We start from the raw sequence: 19,786 nt of genomic DNA, 5'->3' as shown, positions 1-19,786 counted from the left end.
TTCCACAGGATTTTGAGTTCCAAATTTTCTCTCCATCTCTCCCCTCCTCCCACCCCATGACAGCATGCATTCTGATTACTGCTTCCCCCAGTCTACCCTCCCCCTATCACCACACCTGCCTTCTCTTATCCCCTTCCCCTTCTATTTACCTGTAGGGTAAGATAGATTTCTATGTCCCATTGCCTGTGTATCTTATTTCCTTGTTGTATGAAAAAACAATTTTTAACATTCATTTTAAAAACTTTGAGTTCCAAATTCTCTCCATTCCTTTCTTCCCACCCACCCTCATTGAGAAGGCAAGCAATTCAACATAGATTATACATGTATAGTCATGCAAAACACTTCCATATTAGTCATGTAATGAAAGACTATTTCTCTCCATTCTATCCCGCCTTCTGTTTATTCTATTCTGTCCTTTGACCCTGTCCCTCCTCAAAAGTGTTTGCTTCTGATTACTCCCTCCCCCAATCTGCCCTCCCTTCTATCACCTCCCTCCCCCATCTCCTTTCTCCCTAATTTTCTATAGGGTAAGATAGATTTCCATACCCAATTGAGTGTGTATGTTATTCCCTCCTTAAGCCAAATCCAAAGAGAATAAGGTTTACTCATTCCCTCTCACCTCCCCCCCCCTTTCCTTCCACTGTACAAGCTTTTTCTTGATTATTTTGTGTGAGACAATTTGCCCTATTCTAACTCTCCCTATCTCCTTCTCCCAGTTCATCCTTCTTTCACTCCTTAATTTTATTTTTGGATATCATCCCTTCATATTCTTATTGTGTTTCCACAATACTTGAATTGTTTCTTTCTGGCTGGTTGCAACATTTTCTCCTTGACCTGGGAACTCTAGATTTTGTCTATAATATTCCTGGGAATTTTCCTTTTGGGATCTATTTCAGGAGGAGATCAATGGATTCTTTCCATTTCTGTTTTACCCTCTGGTTCTTAAATATCAGGGCAGTTTTCCTTGATAATGTCTTGAAAGATGATGTCTAGGCCCTTTTTTTGATCATGGCTTTCAGGTAGTTAAATTATCTCTCCTGGATCTATTTTCCAGGTCAGTTGTTTTTCCAGTGAGATATTTCACATTGTCTTCTATTTTTTCATTCTTTTGGTTTTGTTTTATAATTTCTTGATTTCTCACACAGTCATTGGCTTCCATTTGCTTTATTCTAATTTTTAAGGAATTATTTTCTTCAGTGAGCTTTTGAACCTCCTTTTCCATTTGACCAATGCTGTTTTTTAAGGCATTTTTCTCCTTATTGGCTTTTTGGACTTCTTTTGCCATTTGGGTTAGGCTATTTGTTAAGGTGTTATTTTCTTCAGTATGTTTTTGGATCTCCTTTAGCAAGCTGCTGATTTGTTTTTCTTGATTTTCTTGTATCGCTCTCATTTCTCTTCCCAATTTTTCCTCTACTTCTCTTACTTGATTTTCAAATCGTTTTTGAGTTCTTCCATGGCCTGAAAGCAATTCATAATCTTCTTGGAGGCTTTGAATGTAGGAGCTTTGATTTTGTTGTCCCCTTCTGTCCTCCCGTGTCACCAAAGTAAGTTTCTGTAGTCTGAATTTTTTACCCATTGTTTGCTCAATTTCCCAGCCAATTACTTGACTTTTTAACTCTTTGTTAAGGTAGGGCTCTGCTTCCAGTGTGGAGGGCATACTGCCCCAAACTTCAAGGGGTTTTGTATAGCTGTTTTCAGAGATACTTCTAGGGATCTGTAATTTTGCAGTTCTTCCAAAGTGGTATCATTTAAGGAGAGATATTTACTCCACACCTGGCCTGCTCTGGTGTGTGAGTGAACGTAAGTGCTCTTTTCTGCTCTGGAAGTTTGAGGAGGGTTCCCTCTCCACTGCTGCCACAAGCTTTGCTATGCCAGTGCTCCTTCTTGCACTGGGATTGCCACCTAGGACTATGACCCAGATCCAAGTATGGGCAAGGCAACAGAATCCTGCCTTAGTGCCAGCAAAGAGATCGCTGTAATCTCCTTCTGATCAGTTGTTCAATCCCCTTACAGTCTCTGGCCTGAGATCTCTGGAAGCTGCTGCTGCCCTGGGGCTATATTGAGGTTGGGATTGCCTGTGCTCCTCTCTCACCCAGGTCCAACAGACCTTTCCTACTGACCTTCTAAGTTGTCTTTGGCGTTTGTGGGTTGAGAAGTCTGGAAACCACCACAGCTGCCAGTGATTCAGTCCTCTGAAGCCTATTCCAGGTTTGGTGGGGCCTGGTCTATGCCTGCGTGGCCTGTGCTAGACTGTGTTCCTTTCCCAGCCTGGCACAACAGACCTTTCCTGTTGACCATCTAGGTTGTCTTGGGCTGGAAATTTGTTTCACTCAGTCTTTTTGTGGGTTCTGCTGCTCTAGAATTTGTTTAGAGTAATTTTTACAGGTATTTGGAGGGGTTTGGAGGAGAGCTCTAACTAGTCCCTAGTTTTACTCTGTTATCTTCACTCTGCCCCCCCCATAAAAATATTAAAAACAAAAATATCCATAAGTACATGGTTATCTCATTTGATGCAAAAATCTTTTTACCAATATAATACTCATGCTCAAAATGCTGCAAAAAATAGGAATAGAGGCATCTTTAGAAATATGATAATAAATAGTATATATCTAAGCCAACAAGTATTTATTAAGCCACCACTGTTCCAGGCACTGTAATAAGCATTAAGGATATAAAGAAAACAAAAAAAAGCAATCCCTTCTTTCAAAGAGCTTATTGAATAATGGAGAAGCCAACATGAGAGAGAGAATAATTGAAGATATCCTCAGAAAAAGGCACTAAGGTAATGGAAAACTAGGAAGGGTGTGTTGGGGGAAGTTGGGACTTTAGTAGAGATTTGAAGGAAGCCAGAGAAGCCAGGAGGTGGAGATGCAGAGGGAGTGAGTTCCAGGCAAGTGGAATAAAGAGAGAGAAAAGCCTGGAGCTGAGAGACAAAATCTCGTGTTCCAGGAACAGAAAGGAGGCCAGTGCAAATGGATCGAAAAATAGGTAGAAGAGAATGGAATAAGAAAATTGGAAAAGTAGGAAGGGACCAGGTTATGAAGGACTTTCAATGTCAAACAAACCTTTTCTCTTCAAGTCCTTTCCCCTCCTCCAATTTGTAATTTCCTTCACTAGTTTTGGAATTTTGTTTAACTTATTCATTTTTCTTGATTGCTTTTATCTAGTTATTTAATCCATATCCTCTTTATACCTTTCTCAGTTAAGTAGTCAAATAAAATCCCTATTCTCCTTCTCCTGTTCAACTTGTTTTGTTCCTTAGTTTTTACAATTTCATTTCCTGTTTCTTTTTGCAAAAATGATTTCCCCCCTCATTCTCTTTATTATTTATCTTCCTTATCTATTCTACACATTAGTTCTTTGATTCATCCCTCTTATACTTAGTCCTTCTTTATCCTCTCTATTCCTCATGGAGTTAAAGTATCTAAGGGATCTATTTGGGTTCCTATTCTAGACAGTTTCTGTATTTATTGCATTGTGGATCTTGGCCCATAGACCAGTTTTTCATAGAAATAACTGTATCTGCAGGTAATAGAGAGGATATTACCCCATGGTAGGAATTTTCCCACGTTCCTAATTGTGCAGTTCATTATTAACCTTTGCGTTCCTCGTGATTGTTCCACCTACCACTCTGTTTGCTTGAAATTTCTTCCATATGTCTATACCCTTCCATTCTTTTGAATGTCAGTTGCCTTTCAGTAGCTCTGTTCCCCCTTAAACTGAGGCAGGATGCATTGGTCTTTCTAAGCATCAAATCTCTGCAGATAATGCCAATGGTAACATCCCCATTTATTTTTATAGATTGTCTCTCTTCTTCTATACAAGCATTCATCAGGGGTACTCCTTCAAACAAGATTTTCCCATTTCTTATTTTCTTTTTTAGTTCCTCCATGTCTGAAGACTCTCTACAATGTTATTTTCCCTCAATTGACTGGATTAATTTACGTCACATATTTTCTATATTTTCTTCCTTTCCTTTCTGCTTTTATTCTCCCTCCCATTCTGTAATTTAATCCTACAATAAACATTGATTCACCTGTAAGTATGATATTGTGAGGTTTAGTCCATGATGTTTATGACCTGTTTCTCCACCATCACTTTTATTTGACCTCTACTTTCACCCTTGTCTTCTTGGGTGCATTTGGAAAGAAATCTTTTTACTGATCTCTTTGTTGTTATGCTGTTTTTATGTTTTTCTTGGTTGTTCCATTTAACTTTTTGTCTGTCTTTTGTCTGTGGTGTCTTCTAAAGCGAATAATTTTGGGTCTAGTTTTCTTTCTAGGGATTTTTGAAACAACTCTTTTTTATTGACCAACTGTCTTTTTTTCATTAATTTTTCATTAATTAATTCAGTTTTGCAGGGTAGTTTACCCCAAGGTTACATCTAGACCTCCTTTAGTCTTTGGAAGATATTAGTCCATTTCTTCTTGCAGTTTCTGCTGGATGCTGAATAGTTCTGCGTTGCTTCAATTTTATTTCCTATATATTTGAAGGTCTTATGGTTGATGGCAAGATTTTTTGTTCAGTGGAACTGTTAAATTTTATTACTGTGGATTTTGAAGTTTTCAGCATAGGCTGTTTTTCTTGAGGCAATCTGGGGATTCTTTTTATTGGCTATTTTTTTCCTCCTGCTTTTATATGTTCAGGCAGTTTTCTTTTGTTATTTCTTGAATGGTGGCCTTTTTTTTTCACTTTTTCTGTTCTGGAAGACTTATAATTCTTAGGTTGTGTCTCCTTATCCATTTTTGAAAATCAATATGTTTTGTTTGTATGGAGACTGTGTTTTCTTTTAGCATTATTGCTTTTTTGTTTCTCTTCTGGATGGTCTTTACTTCTTTGTATTTGCATTCCCACTCACTTATTCTCTTGCTTCTTTGTTATACTTCCCACCATGGATTGAAGTTGTTTTTTTTTTTTCTTTTTCTATTCTTACAATTATTTATGTGTGCAGACCATAACTTCTGCTTTTGTTTTTATTTGTCTTTCAAACCATTTAGGAACATCCTGCTGTGGTTTCATGCTCTCCTGGGGATGGATCTACAAGATCTTTTGCCCCATTACATTTTGAATTCTTTTCCTTTGTCTTAGAATATTCATTTATATATATCTGGATTATTTTACTGATACAGAGGTCACATTCTTTTCTGTTATTAATATTTTCCCTTTTAGCTTATCTGCTTATGTTCTAGGTTTTTAATTGAGTTTTCTTCTTCCTGAGATCTTTGTAATTTCACTTTTTTTCCTTATGACCCCTCCTTTGGGAGGGGTTGCCCTGGGTGTTGGACTTCAGAATTCTCATCAGTCTCCTTACACATTGGGTAGTTCATGGTTCACTGGCTCAGTTTCTGCTTCAGGTGGGAACAAAACTAGCTCCAGGCGAATGTGAGGCTCTTTCTTTCATGCTCAGTGGAGTGCCACACAGCCATACTTCTTTCCTGCCCCAGTTTCCTCTCTTCCATAGTTCTCTGTTTGAGCTCTGCTATGGAATAGAGGGCTTCCTGGGCCAGCTTCTGCATTTTGATTTTCTGCAACACTGGGGGATGGGGTTGGGTGGGAGGGAATATGGAAAAGATAGTATAGAGTTAAGTTCTTGTTGCAAGCTAGCGGGTAATTTTGTGCAGCCCTGCTCCCAGAATGTGATGTGCAGTAGAGGAAAGGGTGTTAAGTGAGTCAATTACAGGCTAACAATTAAACTTTTTTGGTTTTATTGCACTGGATTTTTACCTCATTTGAGTGCTTGGTGTCCTAGACCATAGAAAAATTTCTTTTTTTGTTGCGTATAAATCCTATTTTAGAGAGATTTGAGAGGTTGTAAGGATTGGAGAATATATCTAGTTTTCTATCTTATTGGTAACATAACTGGAAAGTCATGCCTAGGTCTTGACCTTACCATTCTCTTAGTTTGAAATCTCCAGGTTTGAAATCTTAAACTGATCTTTTGATTCTCCTTCTCCCTCACTGTCACAGTGTCCAAAGAGTTTCTAAGTCCTATGGGTTCTGCCTCCTCATTTGTTCTTGTATCTGTACCTTTCTTTCTTTTCCCATTGACACTATTCCAGTTCAGGCACTTGTTACATCTTGTCTGGAATTTCAGTAGCCATTTATTTGGTCTCCCTACCCCACTCCAATCCTGTCTCCACTTCACTGTAGCTCACATAGACTAGTGCCAGGGTAAGTATCCTAATACAACACTCTGGTTGCTCTTCTCACAGCCTTGTTTAAACTCTCCATTACCCACCAAATAAAATACAATTATTTAACTAAGAATTTAAGACCATTCAATATTACCTTATACTACTATGTTTCACATATCCTGTAGCCTAAGTGGTGTTTCTCATCTTAGGAATTAGTATTTCCTCAATTTTTCTTACCCTTTCCTTCTTTCTTGTTGTCTACTATGTCTGTAAGGCACTTCCTGACCAATTTCTAAAATCTTACCTATCTTTCAAAAATTAGTTTTATCTATCTTTTTCATGAAGCTACTTCTCCCTCTTCTGCTTCTAAAATTGTAGGTGACTCCCTGTTCTCCTTCAAGGCACTAACAATGTAATGTTACTGATGTACCCAAGTTGTATAATGTGACTACCGGAAAAGGATTAGAGTCATGTCTGTAAAAATGTGCCAGAAAATTATTTTTAAAAAATAGATGAGCTGAGCTAATTAGAAATAGACCTTTTATAGAAAATATTATGACCTTGGAATCTGTAGAACCCAGATTCTAATACTGAGAAATCTGGTCAAGTCTGTCCTTATTTCTTCATTTTGAAAATCTATAACTTGAAATAGCTCATCTTTGAAGTCCTTTTAAGCTTAAAAAGTTATGACTCTGTCTGCTAATAGATACATGAACATAATTTTAAATTGATAAGAAAACATATCTGCAAATGCAAATGCATATAAACTGTAAGTCTTAAGTATATATGATGAGATCAGATCTGAGTGAACTTGATTTTGGAATGTTTGTGGTTTTAAACAAAATGTTGAAAATTTGAGTAATCTGGTATAATGAAGACTACTAGCATGGGCATGAAGATGAGACAAGTACATTTTACATAGTGTATATATGTATATAGGTATTATGGTGGTAAGCAAATGTGCTTTTTCTATAATAAAGGGCCTGTGTTGTGAAATAAAGAAAAAAAAGTTGTTGGGTAGTACAAAGGGAGATGAAGAGCTTTTAAAACTAGGTAAAGAAGCTCCGATTTGATTTGTTAATGGGGAATTGTTAAAGATTCTTGACCAGAGGAGTAATACGATAAAATTGGCGTTTCTGAAGAGAGATTGTGTAGAATAGATCACAGTGAAGACTTAGTGATTCCTATAATGGTAAACTAAGAAAGAGTCTGTTATTTGGTCTGGAAAAGCAATGAGTTTTATAGGTCACTTTACTTTCTTTCTGAAAGCAATTTTTTCTACAAATCTAAATTGCTTCCATAAACGAGCAATAAGGAGCTAATTTGGTTTCTAATTTTTATGCATTAGATAGAACAGAAATTCTTAACCTGGGGTCTGTGAATTTCCGGAGGTGTTATGAGTAGATTTCAAAGGGGCTGTGAACTGGAATGGGAAAAAAAATACATCTTTATTTTCACTAACTTGTAACTGAAATTTTGTATTTCCTTCAATTATGGATTTAAAAAAAATATTCTAACAAAAAGGACCATAGGTTTTACCAGATTGCCAGAGGGGTCTATGACACACAAAAAAGGTTAAAAACCCTAACATAGAGTAATTAAATAAATGACCCAGGTTCATAGGTTGCCTCTATGGGAGCAAATGTTTTTGATATGCCTTTAAAAATTTTTCATCGTGTTGCCTTTTTCAAAGTTGCTAAATGAAATGTGATTTTGTATGTGATACTTTGTCTAAAATGTACTCTACTTGGAATGTATTTTGTTAACTAATTATTGTTTTAAAGAAGAAATGGACTGAAATCTTGCAATTAAAACTGTTACAACTACTCTACTTCTTAGCTATATATAAACAAAATTTCTTTCTTAGATGGAACATTAAATAACCTCTTCTATTCTCTCTTGTCTTTTTCCTATTCTCTCTCCCCCTTCATTTTCTTTCCATTCTTTCTCCTTAGTCTTTTCTAGCACTGGTAAATTTATTGTCCTACCCTGCTGTTTATGAACTGATAGGCAACCAGGATATTCCAAATAAATCAGAATATTCACTTCGTGAAGTTCCTACATGCATAATTGTAAGTATGTTCTTATAAGAATTTTTATTAGAGATTTAGACGTAAAACTATTCTGTGAATGAGAACAGCCATTCTTTTAAATCAAATTTATAGTCAACTTTGATTATTTCCTCATGGATTATCTATATTATGAATTATACTTGAATGTGATACTTGGGTGAACCTGGGCATCATACTCTTCTTGCTGACATTGCGCCAGATCCCAAAGTCATCTTCCTATGTGTGGTTGAAAGAAAGAAAGATCATATTTGACACATACATGGTAGAATTTACGAGTGACTATTTTTTGGTGACTGTATTTTTTTTTATAAGTGGCTATGTTTTTGGTGACTATTTTGATTATCTTTAGAAATGTGGCTAATTAAGAGCAAACTCAATTTCAGACCAAATATATACCTTTCTAAAATCTGAAATTAAAACAACAAAAAAAGCTATTCTAGCAAACTATTTATTAGTACTGCATGTGAATACTACATGTATGTTTGTTTTATCCAAGGCATTTCACACATAAAAGTCAATGACCGTTTTTTGATTATTCAAAGTTTTTTAGTGCCTTGACCTATAATGAATATGTATGGACAGTATGAACATATAAGGATTAATTAAGTAAAGGTTAAAGGAATAATAATTATCTGGTACCACCTTCTCACAAAGGCAGGAAACTGTTGCTCTGTGGAATGCTATTTTTTTTTTTTTATTTCAACAGAAGGGACCTTAGAAATCAGGGAGGAGACCTGACACAATAGAGTGGCATTTTTTCCTTTCATGCCAAAGCCATGAAACTGGCATGGGAAGGAATAGCAGCTCCCCTCTTGCTGTGGGAGGCTGAAGACCAGGCAGAAGAAGAGTGTGTTGAGGTGACTTTTTTCTTCTTCCAGAGGGAGGCTATAGACCATTCAGGATACTGGTTCAATGGAAGGGTATTTTCTTCCTCACCACAAAGACAAAGACAGGAGACTCTTATGTGATAGAATGGCATTTCTCCTATTCTCTCTTACCAGGCAGAAGACTGGTATTTGATGGGATGATGTTTTTCTTCTTACTGTAGGTGACTGGAAAGTAGGCAGGAACTCTGGGACTTGGAAGTGATTTAGTATGTTATTTACCAGAACTTTGACAGATTGTAGCAGTATATTGGTCCATTAGCTAGTGCGACTAAGTTCTCTCTCCTTTTTTTATGAATGAGTAAATGAATGAATGAGCACTTAGTAAATGCTTACTGTATGCCAAGCAATATGCTAAGTGATGGGGATACAAATACCAAGTGCTGGAGAAACAGCTCTTGCCCTCAAGGAGTTTACAGTCTAAAAGAGGAAACACTACACATAGAGAAGTACTGGTCATTTAAATCAACAAGCATTTATTGAGTGCTCCTTATATGCCAAACCTGGATCAAGAAAGATATTTTGGTTTTTAAAGGCATGGTGATGGTGAGTGGAGTCATAGAGGAAGTGGTAAATCAATTATATCCTTTCAAGTAGCAGTGGCAGCATTGGTTTAGTTATGGTTCCGTAGCTGCAGGGTTTGGAAAAACGGGACACATGCATGGTGATAAGATGGCAAAAGCATAAAGTAAAGCTTGGCTGTCCAACTAGGTGAATCACTTACCAGTTAGGACAGTGGGGACCCCAGGGCACAAGTTTCAGAGATGAGGGGTTAAGGCCTGCCGAGCTTTCTCTTTTATTGTTGCTAAGAAGATCAAAGGTTTCTTTACACATACTACTTAGATTTAAAACTAGAACTTTGGAGTCACTAGGAAGCCTAAGATTTCTGAGTCAGATGCTTGCACCAGGATCCTTGAAAGTCTGGATTATTTTATTTTTCATATTTTTGTCATCCTCTAGCACAATGCCTAGTGTTTAGTAAATGCTTATTGACTGTTGTGATTCAGAAAAACGTATCAGAACATCTTTTGAAGGTGCTTCCCATAGGAAAAAAAATAGTACGATTTCTTACCTGAGACTTAATAAGGCAAAAAAGGCAGGCATTATTGCCTTACCTATTTCAGCAGAGAACTGTTTAATTTTCTTCTTATCAGAACTCTTTCCTTATTGTCAATCACATGAAAATTTTGGACTTGAAGTTCTTGGAAAAGTAATGATTTTCCTGTCCGTGAGAATAAGTAGCAAAGAGCTGCAGTACGTGGAACATATATGAATCATGGTGCATATGTGAAGCAAGGCAATTTTTAAGTCACTGACTGTGAATGGCTTTTAGAGTATGTTTGATATAAGCTAATAGACTTAACTAACATCCTCTAGCTCTAAGACCAACTGATGATAACTTTAGTTTACCAACTTCTCTCTCTCTCCATATATATATGTATGTGTGTCTGTGTGTATGTATGTATGTATATATATATATATATATATATACTTATATACAGTCATATATATATGTATATATAGTCATTCATACAAAAATTTGAGACAGTGTACTGTTTTGGAAATAGTACTAGAGTTGAAGTCGTCAGAGACCTGGGGTTTTTCCTGGCTCTGGCTAAATGACTGTATAACTTTAGCCAAGTCATTTAACATAGTTGGAACTGTTTCTTCATCTATAAAACAAGTGTAGTAATAGTTGCACTACCTTTTTTTTTGGTAAATCTAAAAATATAATATAATGCTGTTTTGATTATTGTTATAGTTATCCTACCTTATAATAGTATGTTATATAGATAATCATAGAGAAAACAGTATCAAGGCAGTTTCCTTGGCAAAATTGGTTATATGAGATTATACACACTGCCATCTACTATAAAAATTAGACTAATTTTATATACTATTTTAATTATTGGTTTCTTAGGGTAGATAATATTTATACTAGTCAATTGAACTGATATACTGCATATGAAAATTTAAGATATTTGTGTTTCCTGGTTTTGTTTGATTTATTCTTATTCGAATATTGTTTTTGGTGTTTTAGTATAAATTTTTGATTACTGAGGGTAAAGACTGAGAAAAAGTAATTGAATTTAATAATTAAGAAATCATTGTTAGCTTTGGAAAGAATAGTTTCGGTCCTGTGGTGGTGTCAGAAACCAAATTCTAAGAGGTCATGCATTGAATGGGAGTTGGGGAAGAGGATGTAAACTGCTTTTCTAGAAATTTGCTTTTGAAACAGAGGAGGGGGGAGCCAAGATGATGGATTAGGAGCAGCCACCCAGCTGTTCTCCCAACATTCCACTTCAAACAACTTTAGAATAACATGTCAGATTAAATTTTGGAATGTCAATGCCAGCAAAAGGTTGGAGTGAGACATTTTTCAGCCGAAGAAAACTTAAGAGATTATAGGAAAAGTCTGTGGTCCCAGGTTGGAAGCCTGTTCTAAGCCTATACATACTGCAGTGGCAACATCTGTTGCAGTAGCAGCTTTAGGAGTTGTCAGCCCAGAGATAGGAAGGGACTTGGATAACTTGTCACAAAGAGATTACAGGGGACCCTTTACTGGCATTGGATAAAATTGATGCTGATTGACAACTCTATTGTCCATACACAGTTCTGGGTTGCAGTTCCTGTACAGAGAGGAATGTTGTTGTCGTTGTTGTCTGTCACAAAGGAGTAGGGACCTAGGTCACAATTCCAAGGCAAAGAGAGTGTTAGTGCTAGCATTGTTGGTTGCAGGGGGCCGGGGCCCTTTCTGTTTAAAAACCAGAGCACAGACCAGGAGAACAGTGACCATACCTTTCCCAGGATCACATCACCTTAGAAGCTCCCAAAACTTGCAGACTCCCAGAACTAGCTTTTAAAACAGTGGTATGAAAAGCCTGAAGCTTGGGACGGTGTCTCCCCGTCCCCAGCTGAGTAGAGCCCAACTTTAACATAAACTTCAAAGTCAAGAAATATACTGGAAAAATGGGCAAACAAACAAAAAATAATTTGACCATAAAAAGCTACTATGGAGGCAGGGAATACTAAGATATAAACTCAGAAGAAGACAATGATGGGACAACAACTACAAAAAAATCGTCAAAGAAAAATGCCATTTGGACCAAAACCCAACAAGAATTCCTAGAAGAGTTAAAGAAAGAGAAAAGTGGTAGAGAAAAAAATTGGGAAAAGAAATGAGAGGGATGCAAGAAAATTATGAAAGAGAATTAACATCTTGGTAAAAGAGGCAAAAAAAGATACTGAGGAAAACAACACATTTAAAAAACAGAATTGGCCAAATAGTAAAAGAGGCTCAAAAATTCATTGAAGAGAAGAACTCCTTAAAAAGCATAATAGACCAAATGGAAAAAGAGATACAAAAGCTCATTGAAGAAAATAATTCCTTAAAAGTTATAATTGGGCTAATGGGAGGAAATGACTCCATAAGACATCAAGAAATAGTCATAAGAATGAAAAAAAAAGAAGAAAATGTGAAATATTTCTTCTGAAAAACAACATGTATTGAAATTAGATTGAGGAGAGATAATTTAGTAATTATTGTATTACCTGAAAACCATTATCAAAGAAAGAGCCTAGATATGATAGTTGAAGGAATTATCAAAGAAAACTGCCCTGATATCTTAGATCCACAGTATAAAATTGAAATTGAAAGAATCCACCAATCACATCCTGAAAGAGATTAAAAAATGAAAACTCCCAGAAATATTATAACCAAATTCTAGAGCTAACACATCAAAGAGAAAATACTTAAAGCAGCCAGAAAGAAACAATTCAAATATTATGGAGTCACAGTCAGTATCAAACAAAATTTGGTGGCTTCCACATTAAAGGAGCCTAGGACTGGGGTATGATAATTCCAAAAGGCAAAAAAGCTAGGATTACAACCAAGAATAACCTCACCAGCAAAACTCAGTGCAGTGTTTCAGGGGAAAAAAATGGATATTTAAGGAAATATAGGACTTCCAAGCATTTGTGATGAAAAGACCAGAGGTGAATAGAAAATTTGGTATTCAAATACAAGACTCAAGAGAAGCATAAAAAGGTAAGCAGGAAAGAGTAATCTTAAGGAACTTAATAAAGTTAAACTGTTTATATTCCTATATGGGAAGATGATACTTGTAACTCCTAAGAACTTTATCATTATCAGGGCAGTTAAATGGAGTATGCGTAGACAGAGGGCACTGGTGTGAGTCAATTATGTTGGAATGATTTCCAAAAAAGCAATGAAGGGGTGAGAAAAAGGGATGCACTGGGTAAAGGGGGAAGGGAGAGGTAGAATGGGAATTTTTTTCTCAAATGAGAGAGGCACAGAAGGAAGAGCTTTTATAATGGGAAGGAAAATGGGGGGGTGAGCAATGCTTGAACTTCACTCTCATCAGAATTGGATCAAAGAGGTAAGAATATACACACTCAGTTGTGTGTAGAGATATAACATGCAATAAGGAAAAGGAGGAAAAGGGGACAGGAGAAAAGGATGGATGATAAAAAAGGAGGGGAGATAAAAGAAAGCAGAGGTCAGAAGCAAAACAGACTTCAGATAAGGGTAAGGAGAGAGAGAGAGAGAGAGAGAGTAAACAGAAGAAAACAGGATAGAGGGAAATGCAGTTAGTAATCATGATCTCAGACAAAGTAACAACAAAACCAGACTTAGTTAAAAGAGATAATTATGCTAAAAAGTGCCTTAGACAATGAAATAATATAAAAAAAAATTACAGCAAATTTCTCTAATAAAAGCCTCATTTCTCAAATATATACTGAGAGTAGAACTGAGTTGAATTTATAAAAAAAAAAGTCACTCTCCTAAGAATATAAATGGGCAGTTTTCAGAAGAAATCAAAGCCTCTTTAGTTTTATGAAAAAATGTTCTAAATCACTGTTGATTAGAAAATAGCAAATTAAAACAACTCCGAGGTACCACCTCACACCTATCAGAAATGACAATTGGGGCAGCTAGGTGGCGCAGTGGATAGAGCACTGGCCTTGAAGTCAGGAGGACCTGAGTTCAAATCCGACCTCAGACCAAACACTTGACACGTACTAGCTGTGTGACCTTGGACAAGTCACTTAACCCTGATTGCCTCACTAAAAAAAAAAAAGAAAGAAAGAAATGACAATTGCTGGAGGGGATGAGGTGAAAATAGGTACACCAGTGAACTTGTGGTGGTGTAGTGAAATAGTCCAACCATTTTGGAGAACACTTTGGAACTGTGCCCAAAGGGCTACAAAATTGTACACGCCCTTCGACCCAGCAATAACACTACTAGGTCTGTGTGCCAAAGAAATCAAAGAAAAAAGAAAAGGGCTTCTATGTACAAAAATGTTTGTAGCAGCTCTTTTTGTGGTGGCAAAGAATTGTAAATCGAGGGGATGCCCATCAATTGGGGAATGGCTGAAAAAATTGTAGCATATGATGGTAAAGGAATACTATTGTGGTATAAGAAAAGATAAGAGGGGTAGTTTCAGCAAAAAAGAAACATGGCAAGATCTGTATGGACTGATGCTAGGTGAAGTGAGAAGAACAAGGATATCATTGTGCACAATAATAGCAATGTTTTAATGATGATCAAATATGAAAAACTTGACTGCTCTGATCAGTACAATGATACAAGACAATTCCAAAAGACTCATGAAGAAAAAATGCTCTCCACTTCCAGAGAGAGAACTGATGAGCTCTGAGTGTGAATTGAAGTATAAATTTCTCATTTCTTTATTTTTCTTGCTTTTTTGTGATATGGCTAATATGGAAATATGTTTTGAACAATTTAAAAAAAAGGAAGGGAGGAACTTGAAAAGATGGCAGAGTCATTTATATTTTAGGAATTCAAATATCTTTATTGACTATATATGTGAATATATCTATAGCATTTGTATATGTATACATTATATATATATGCACACACACACACACGGCAAATAGGTGCTGGTGTGTATAGATTGCTGGTCTTAGAGTCAGGAAGACCCGTGTTTGGATCCTGCCTCTGCTATCTGCTGGCTCTGTAACCCTGGGCAAATCATTTAACCTTTCTCAGCCTCAGTTTCCTCAACTGTTAAATGGGGATAATAATAGTGTCTACTTCACAGGGTTATTGTGAAAATCAAATGATAACCTATGTAAAGCAGTTTGCACACATTAAAACACAATATAAATGCTAGCTATAGTATATGTATATATACACAAACATAAAAGCTATATATATATATGCATACATGAAAGCTGTATATGATAGCTAGCATCTATATAGTGCTTTTTATATGAATATGGGTATTATACATATATTATATTTTACAATATAAAACACACACACATATATATATGTACATATATAATAACTTATCATTTCAATGGTTGATCGAAGTGTTCCTTAGAGTAAGGTTTTGTACCCCATATTATGTCCTAGAAAACCTCACAGTATATTGAGGAGACCTGAGCAGCATAGCTCCAGCAAGTTGTCAGTGACTTTTATATGAACCACATTTTTTTCCTCTCAATAAATATCTGGTATATAATATGCAATATTACTCATCTCTTTCTTTTTCAGGATATTATTGATAGACTTATCATTTTGAATTCTGAAGCCAAGATTCGATCATTATTCAACTATGAACAATCACATATTTTTGGTCTAAGGTATGGGATTCTTTTCCTTAGAATGTATGTGCTCATTTACATTAAAACAGCAAGTATCTCTTCAGGATTTTAAAAATAATTTGTATTCATTTTTTTCTCCTGTACCAAATAAGAACCTTTAATATCAATTATTAATCACCATTTTTAATTATTTCATTTGTGGACTCAAAACAATAAAAAGGTTGTTACCTAATAGTTTGAAGTCCACCCCAGGCAAAAGATCCTATTAGATTGTTTTATTTGGACTTTTTACTTTATTCATTGTTATTTTGCTTAATAAAATTGTGGCATTCTGTGGTCTAGATTTTATTTCATTTTGAATAACAATAAGTTGCCTGCTGTGCACCACTCTGAAACTTCATACTGAAATGAAACCTTCTTAAGTCTTGAACAGATCGTACCCTTTGGTTTTGATGGAATATGAGGATGTATTTGACCCAACACCATTGCTTCAGTGTTTGTTACAACTTGGATTTTCTGAGTTTTTATTGTAACCACTGGCGTGAAACTTCTGTCTCTTAACTATTAAAAACTAATTTAACAAATATTAATTAATAGATAATCAGGAAATGAGTTTTAGAAATGTAAAGATAAATATAAAAGGCATCAATAAAATATTTTAGAAATGTTAATAGATAAGCTATGTCTAAGTATTAAACCAGTTTCCAAAATTTCCTTTGTGTTGTTGACTGTAGGTGACATTGATAAAAAATAATCCCAAAAGGATACTAGATTTGAAAGTATTTGCTTTAAAAAGTTTTTTTTCAGTTTTGTTAAAGTCAAGCAATATTTTTTTTGCCTAAAAAAATTAATTGTTCTTCAAGAGCGTGAAGGGGTTAATGGGTAGACTTTTTTTCAAAGAGATAAAGCAATTAATTTTCTTTCTTTAAAATTTAATTTATTTTCTTTTTTTCTCTTTATGAATTAATTTAAACTTAAATACTAAAACTTAGATACACTACCAAAACTTAAATATAAAATAAGAAAAGGAAAAAAAAAAAGTGTTGCCATGTGTACAGCAAAACCTAAGAGAAGATTCAAAATATACAGGATTAAATTGCCATTTTAAGAAAGCCTATATAATAAATACTGCATGTTGTGTTTTGAGCTATTCATCTTTTCTTTGCTTCCTTATAACTTTTCTTTTGTTCTCGGCTGTGCACTTTTTACTTTGTTCTTTTATCCTCCCATATACATACACACACACACACACACACACACACACACACACACACACACATATACATACACTCTTATGTACACAAGCATATATACATACATATACAGATACATATATACACATATACATATATTTAGATATCTATAATCATACTCATGTATAGATAAATACATTCATGTGCATCTTTGTAAGACTGTATTGTACTTCTTTGTCTTCTGTTTCTCTGACGGTGGATAACATCTACATAGGTCCAAGTTCTTCCCTATTTTTCTAAGTCCACCAATTCATTGTTTCTTCTACTACAGCAATATTCTGACCTTACACTGTCTAGTTATTTTAAATAGTCTATAACAATATTGATTAATATGGCTGACACATAGTATAGTTTCCCTATTTTTATTTTCTGATTCAATATATTTTAGCTTTAACTTTGTCTGAGATCATGATTACTACCCCTGTTTTTTTTTTCCCTAATAAATCCTACATCTCATCTTTATTTTATGTTTGTGTGTATCTCCTATTTCCTATTCCTCCTGACTCATCTACTTTACTTATACCTGCTACCTTGGTCCTGGGATTTTTCTTCTGATTGTCCCTGGAGGAGCACTATTTTGTCCCAATTCTTATTTGTTTTTACTGCTTTGCCCATTTGTAGGAGAAATCTGGAGAGAGTGGAATTTTCTGACCTCCTCCACCATCTTCCCAGAATCCTCCCAATTTAATTTATTTTTTAAAAGTTTTAAGGTTACTTTTTATTTTTAAATTACAGCCATTCCTTGATATATTGTCTCTACCTTCACCAAATGAGTCCTCCCTGGTTATAAAGAAAAACATAAGCAAAATCTCGTTAACACAATGGTCTCTTGCAGTGTATGTGACATACTATCTACGTAATCATTCATCTCTCTCCTCAATATAGAAGATAGTTACACAACTCCTGTCTGTGACCTAGATTGTGATGTATGCTTCAGTGTTGAACTTCATTTTAGCATTCTTTTTATTTATATTATTTATAGTCATTATATGTTATTCTCCCACTTCTGCTTACCTCATAGGATTATAAGATTATAGATGTACAATAATATTTAATGGGATCCTAGAAGGAGCCATCTAGTCCAAATCACTCATTTTACATGTGAGAAACTGAGGCCAGAGTGGTTGAGTGCCTTGCCTAAGCTCACACAGGTTGTAAGTAACAGAGACAGGATAAGAACTTATCCTGATTATATTTTGACCTCAAATCCAATTTTCCCCCCATTTTGCCTCACTGGCTCCCATTTTTAAACTGCTTTAGTTCATAGAGGTATTACTGAAGTAATTGAAGTCCTCATATTTGTCATTTCTGATGGCACAATAATACTCCATGATGGTACTTAAGATAGTTGGATACTTACATTAAAAATAGTAAGACTTACCAAATTTTTCTTGATGAATTCAAGTCACCTGGCCCAGATGGACTTCATTCTCATTTACTGAAAGAACTGGTAGATGTAATGGGAGAAGTACCAACAAATTGAATAAATATTATTCCAATTTTCAAAAGTGGGAAGAGAACAAACTCTTTCAATTATAGTAACTCTTCAAACAGTGAGCTTAGGGAAAATTCAAGAACAGATCATTAAAGAAAGGGTCTGTCAAGTGATTGTAAATCACCACCTTCCTTCATCAAGAATAAGTCATGCAATACTAACTTCATTTTTTTGGCAGGATTATTAAACTACAAGATGAGAGAAATGGTGTAGATATGTATTACCTAGATTTTTTAAAACAAATCTTAATGTATCTCATACTTTTCTTGTAGAGACTATGAAGAAGTTTGCAGTAGATTATAATCCAATTAGATGAATTCAGAAGCGATTGAATATATTATCCAAGATTAATGTGGCAGTAATCTCCTGGAGAATGATTTAGAGATCTGTACTTAGCCCAGTGATGTCCAACATTTTTAACATTGGCTTGGATAAGGCCATAGATGGTGTGCTCATCAAATTTTTTGTTGACAGAGTTGGAAAGGCTAGTTAGCATTCTGAATGATTATGAGGATCCAAAAAGATATTGGCAGACTGTGTAATAAGTTGAAATGCATTAGGGATAAATGTAAAGTCTTAAGCTTGGGTATAAAAAAATCAACTTTACAAGTGCAAGATAAAGGAAACATGACTAGACAACAGTTGTAGAAAGAATCTGGTGCTTTTCGTGAGTTACATGCTCAATATGTGTCAGTAGTATGATATAGCAGCCAAAAAAAACCTAAGCTGCATTAAGGGACTTCTATATATTCCTGAAATAAAGAGGTGAGAGCCCTATTGTACTCTCCTTCATTAGTCTCATCTGGAGTACTATATTCAGTTCTAGCCACCTCAGTGTTTTAAAAGTACAATGATAAGTTGCAAAAACATCCAAAGGAGAACAAGCAGGAGTTTTGAGGATTATTGAATCCCTGTCATATAAGGTTAAGTTGGAGGAATTGGAGGTATCTAGCTTGAAGAAGACTCAGGGTCGGGGTGGAAGGAAGGAGGAAGGACACAATAACTTTGTTCAAGTATTAGACCTCTCCCATTTGGCACCATGGTAACAAAACTGGAAGCAGAGGAAATTGCAAAGAGGGAAATTTAGGTTACATTTCAGGAAAATATTCTTTAAAATTACAGCTCTGCAGAGATATTCTAGCATAGCCTTGCTGAATGCTTGCCAGGTAAATTATAAGAAGGACTTATTTTGGTTATGGATTTGTAGATGGCTGCTGAGGTCTCTTTGAACTCTTAAAATCTGTGATTCATATATCCCAGTTTGTTTAGGTATTCCCCAATGGACATCTACTTTGTTTCTACACATACACACACACACACACACACACACACACACACACACACACACACACA

The 19,786-nt window shown here is 35.4% G+C and overlaps 1 protein-coding gene across 2 annotated transcripts in view; it reads left to right on the top strand.

Moving 5' to 3' along the window:
- TBC1D32 (TBC1 domain family member 32) overlaps nucleotides 1–19,786 on the top strand; it is a 232,465-nt gene that overhangs the window by 93,879 nt on the left and 118,800 nt on the right. For both annotated transcript variants that reach the window (XM_027848616.1, XM_027848617.1), the window contains exons 22-23: nucleotides 8,090–8,206; nucleotides 15,636–15,724. In XM_027848616.1, coding sequence (XP_027704417.1) covers nucleotides 8,090–8,206; nucleotides 15,636–15,724 — 206 coding nt within the window. The remainder of the gene's footprint in view (nucleotides 1–8,089; nucleotides 8,207–15,635; nucleotides 15,725–19,786) is intronic.

The sequence above is a fragment of the Vombatus ursinus genome, unplaced genomic scaffold (assembly GCF_900497805.2).
Source record: "Vombatus ursinus unplaced genomic scaffold, bare-nosed wombat genome assembly UNPS02006779.1, whole genome shotgun sequence".
Taxonomy (NCBI): domain Eukaryota; kingdom Metazoa; phylum Chordata; class Mammalia; order Diprotodontia; family Vombatidae; genus Vombatus; species Vombatus ursinus.
This window is presented reverse-complemented; position numbering and strand designations above follow the sequence as displayed.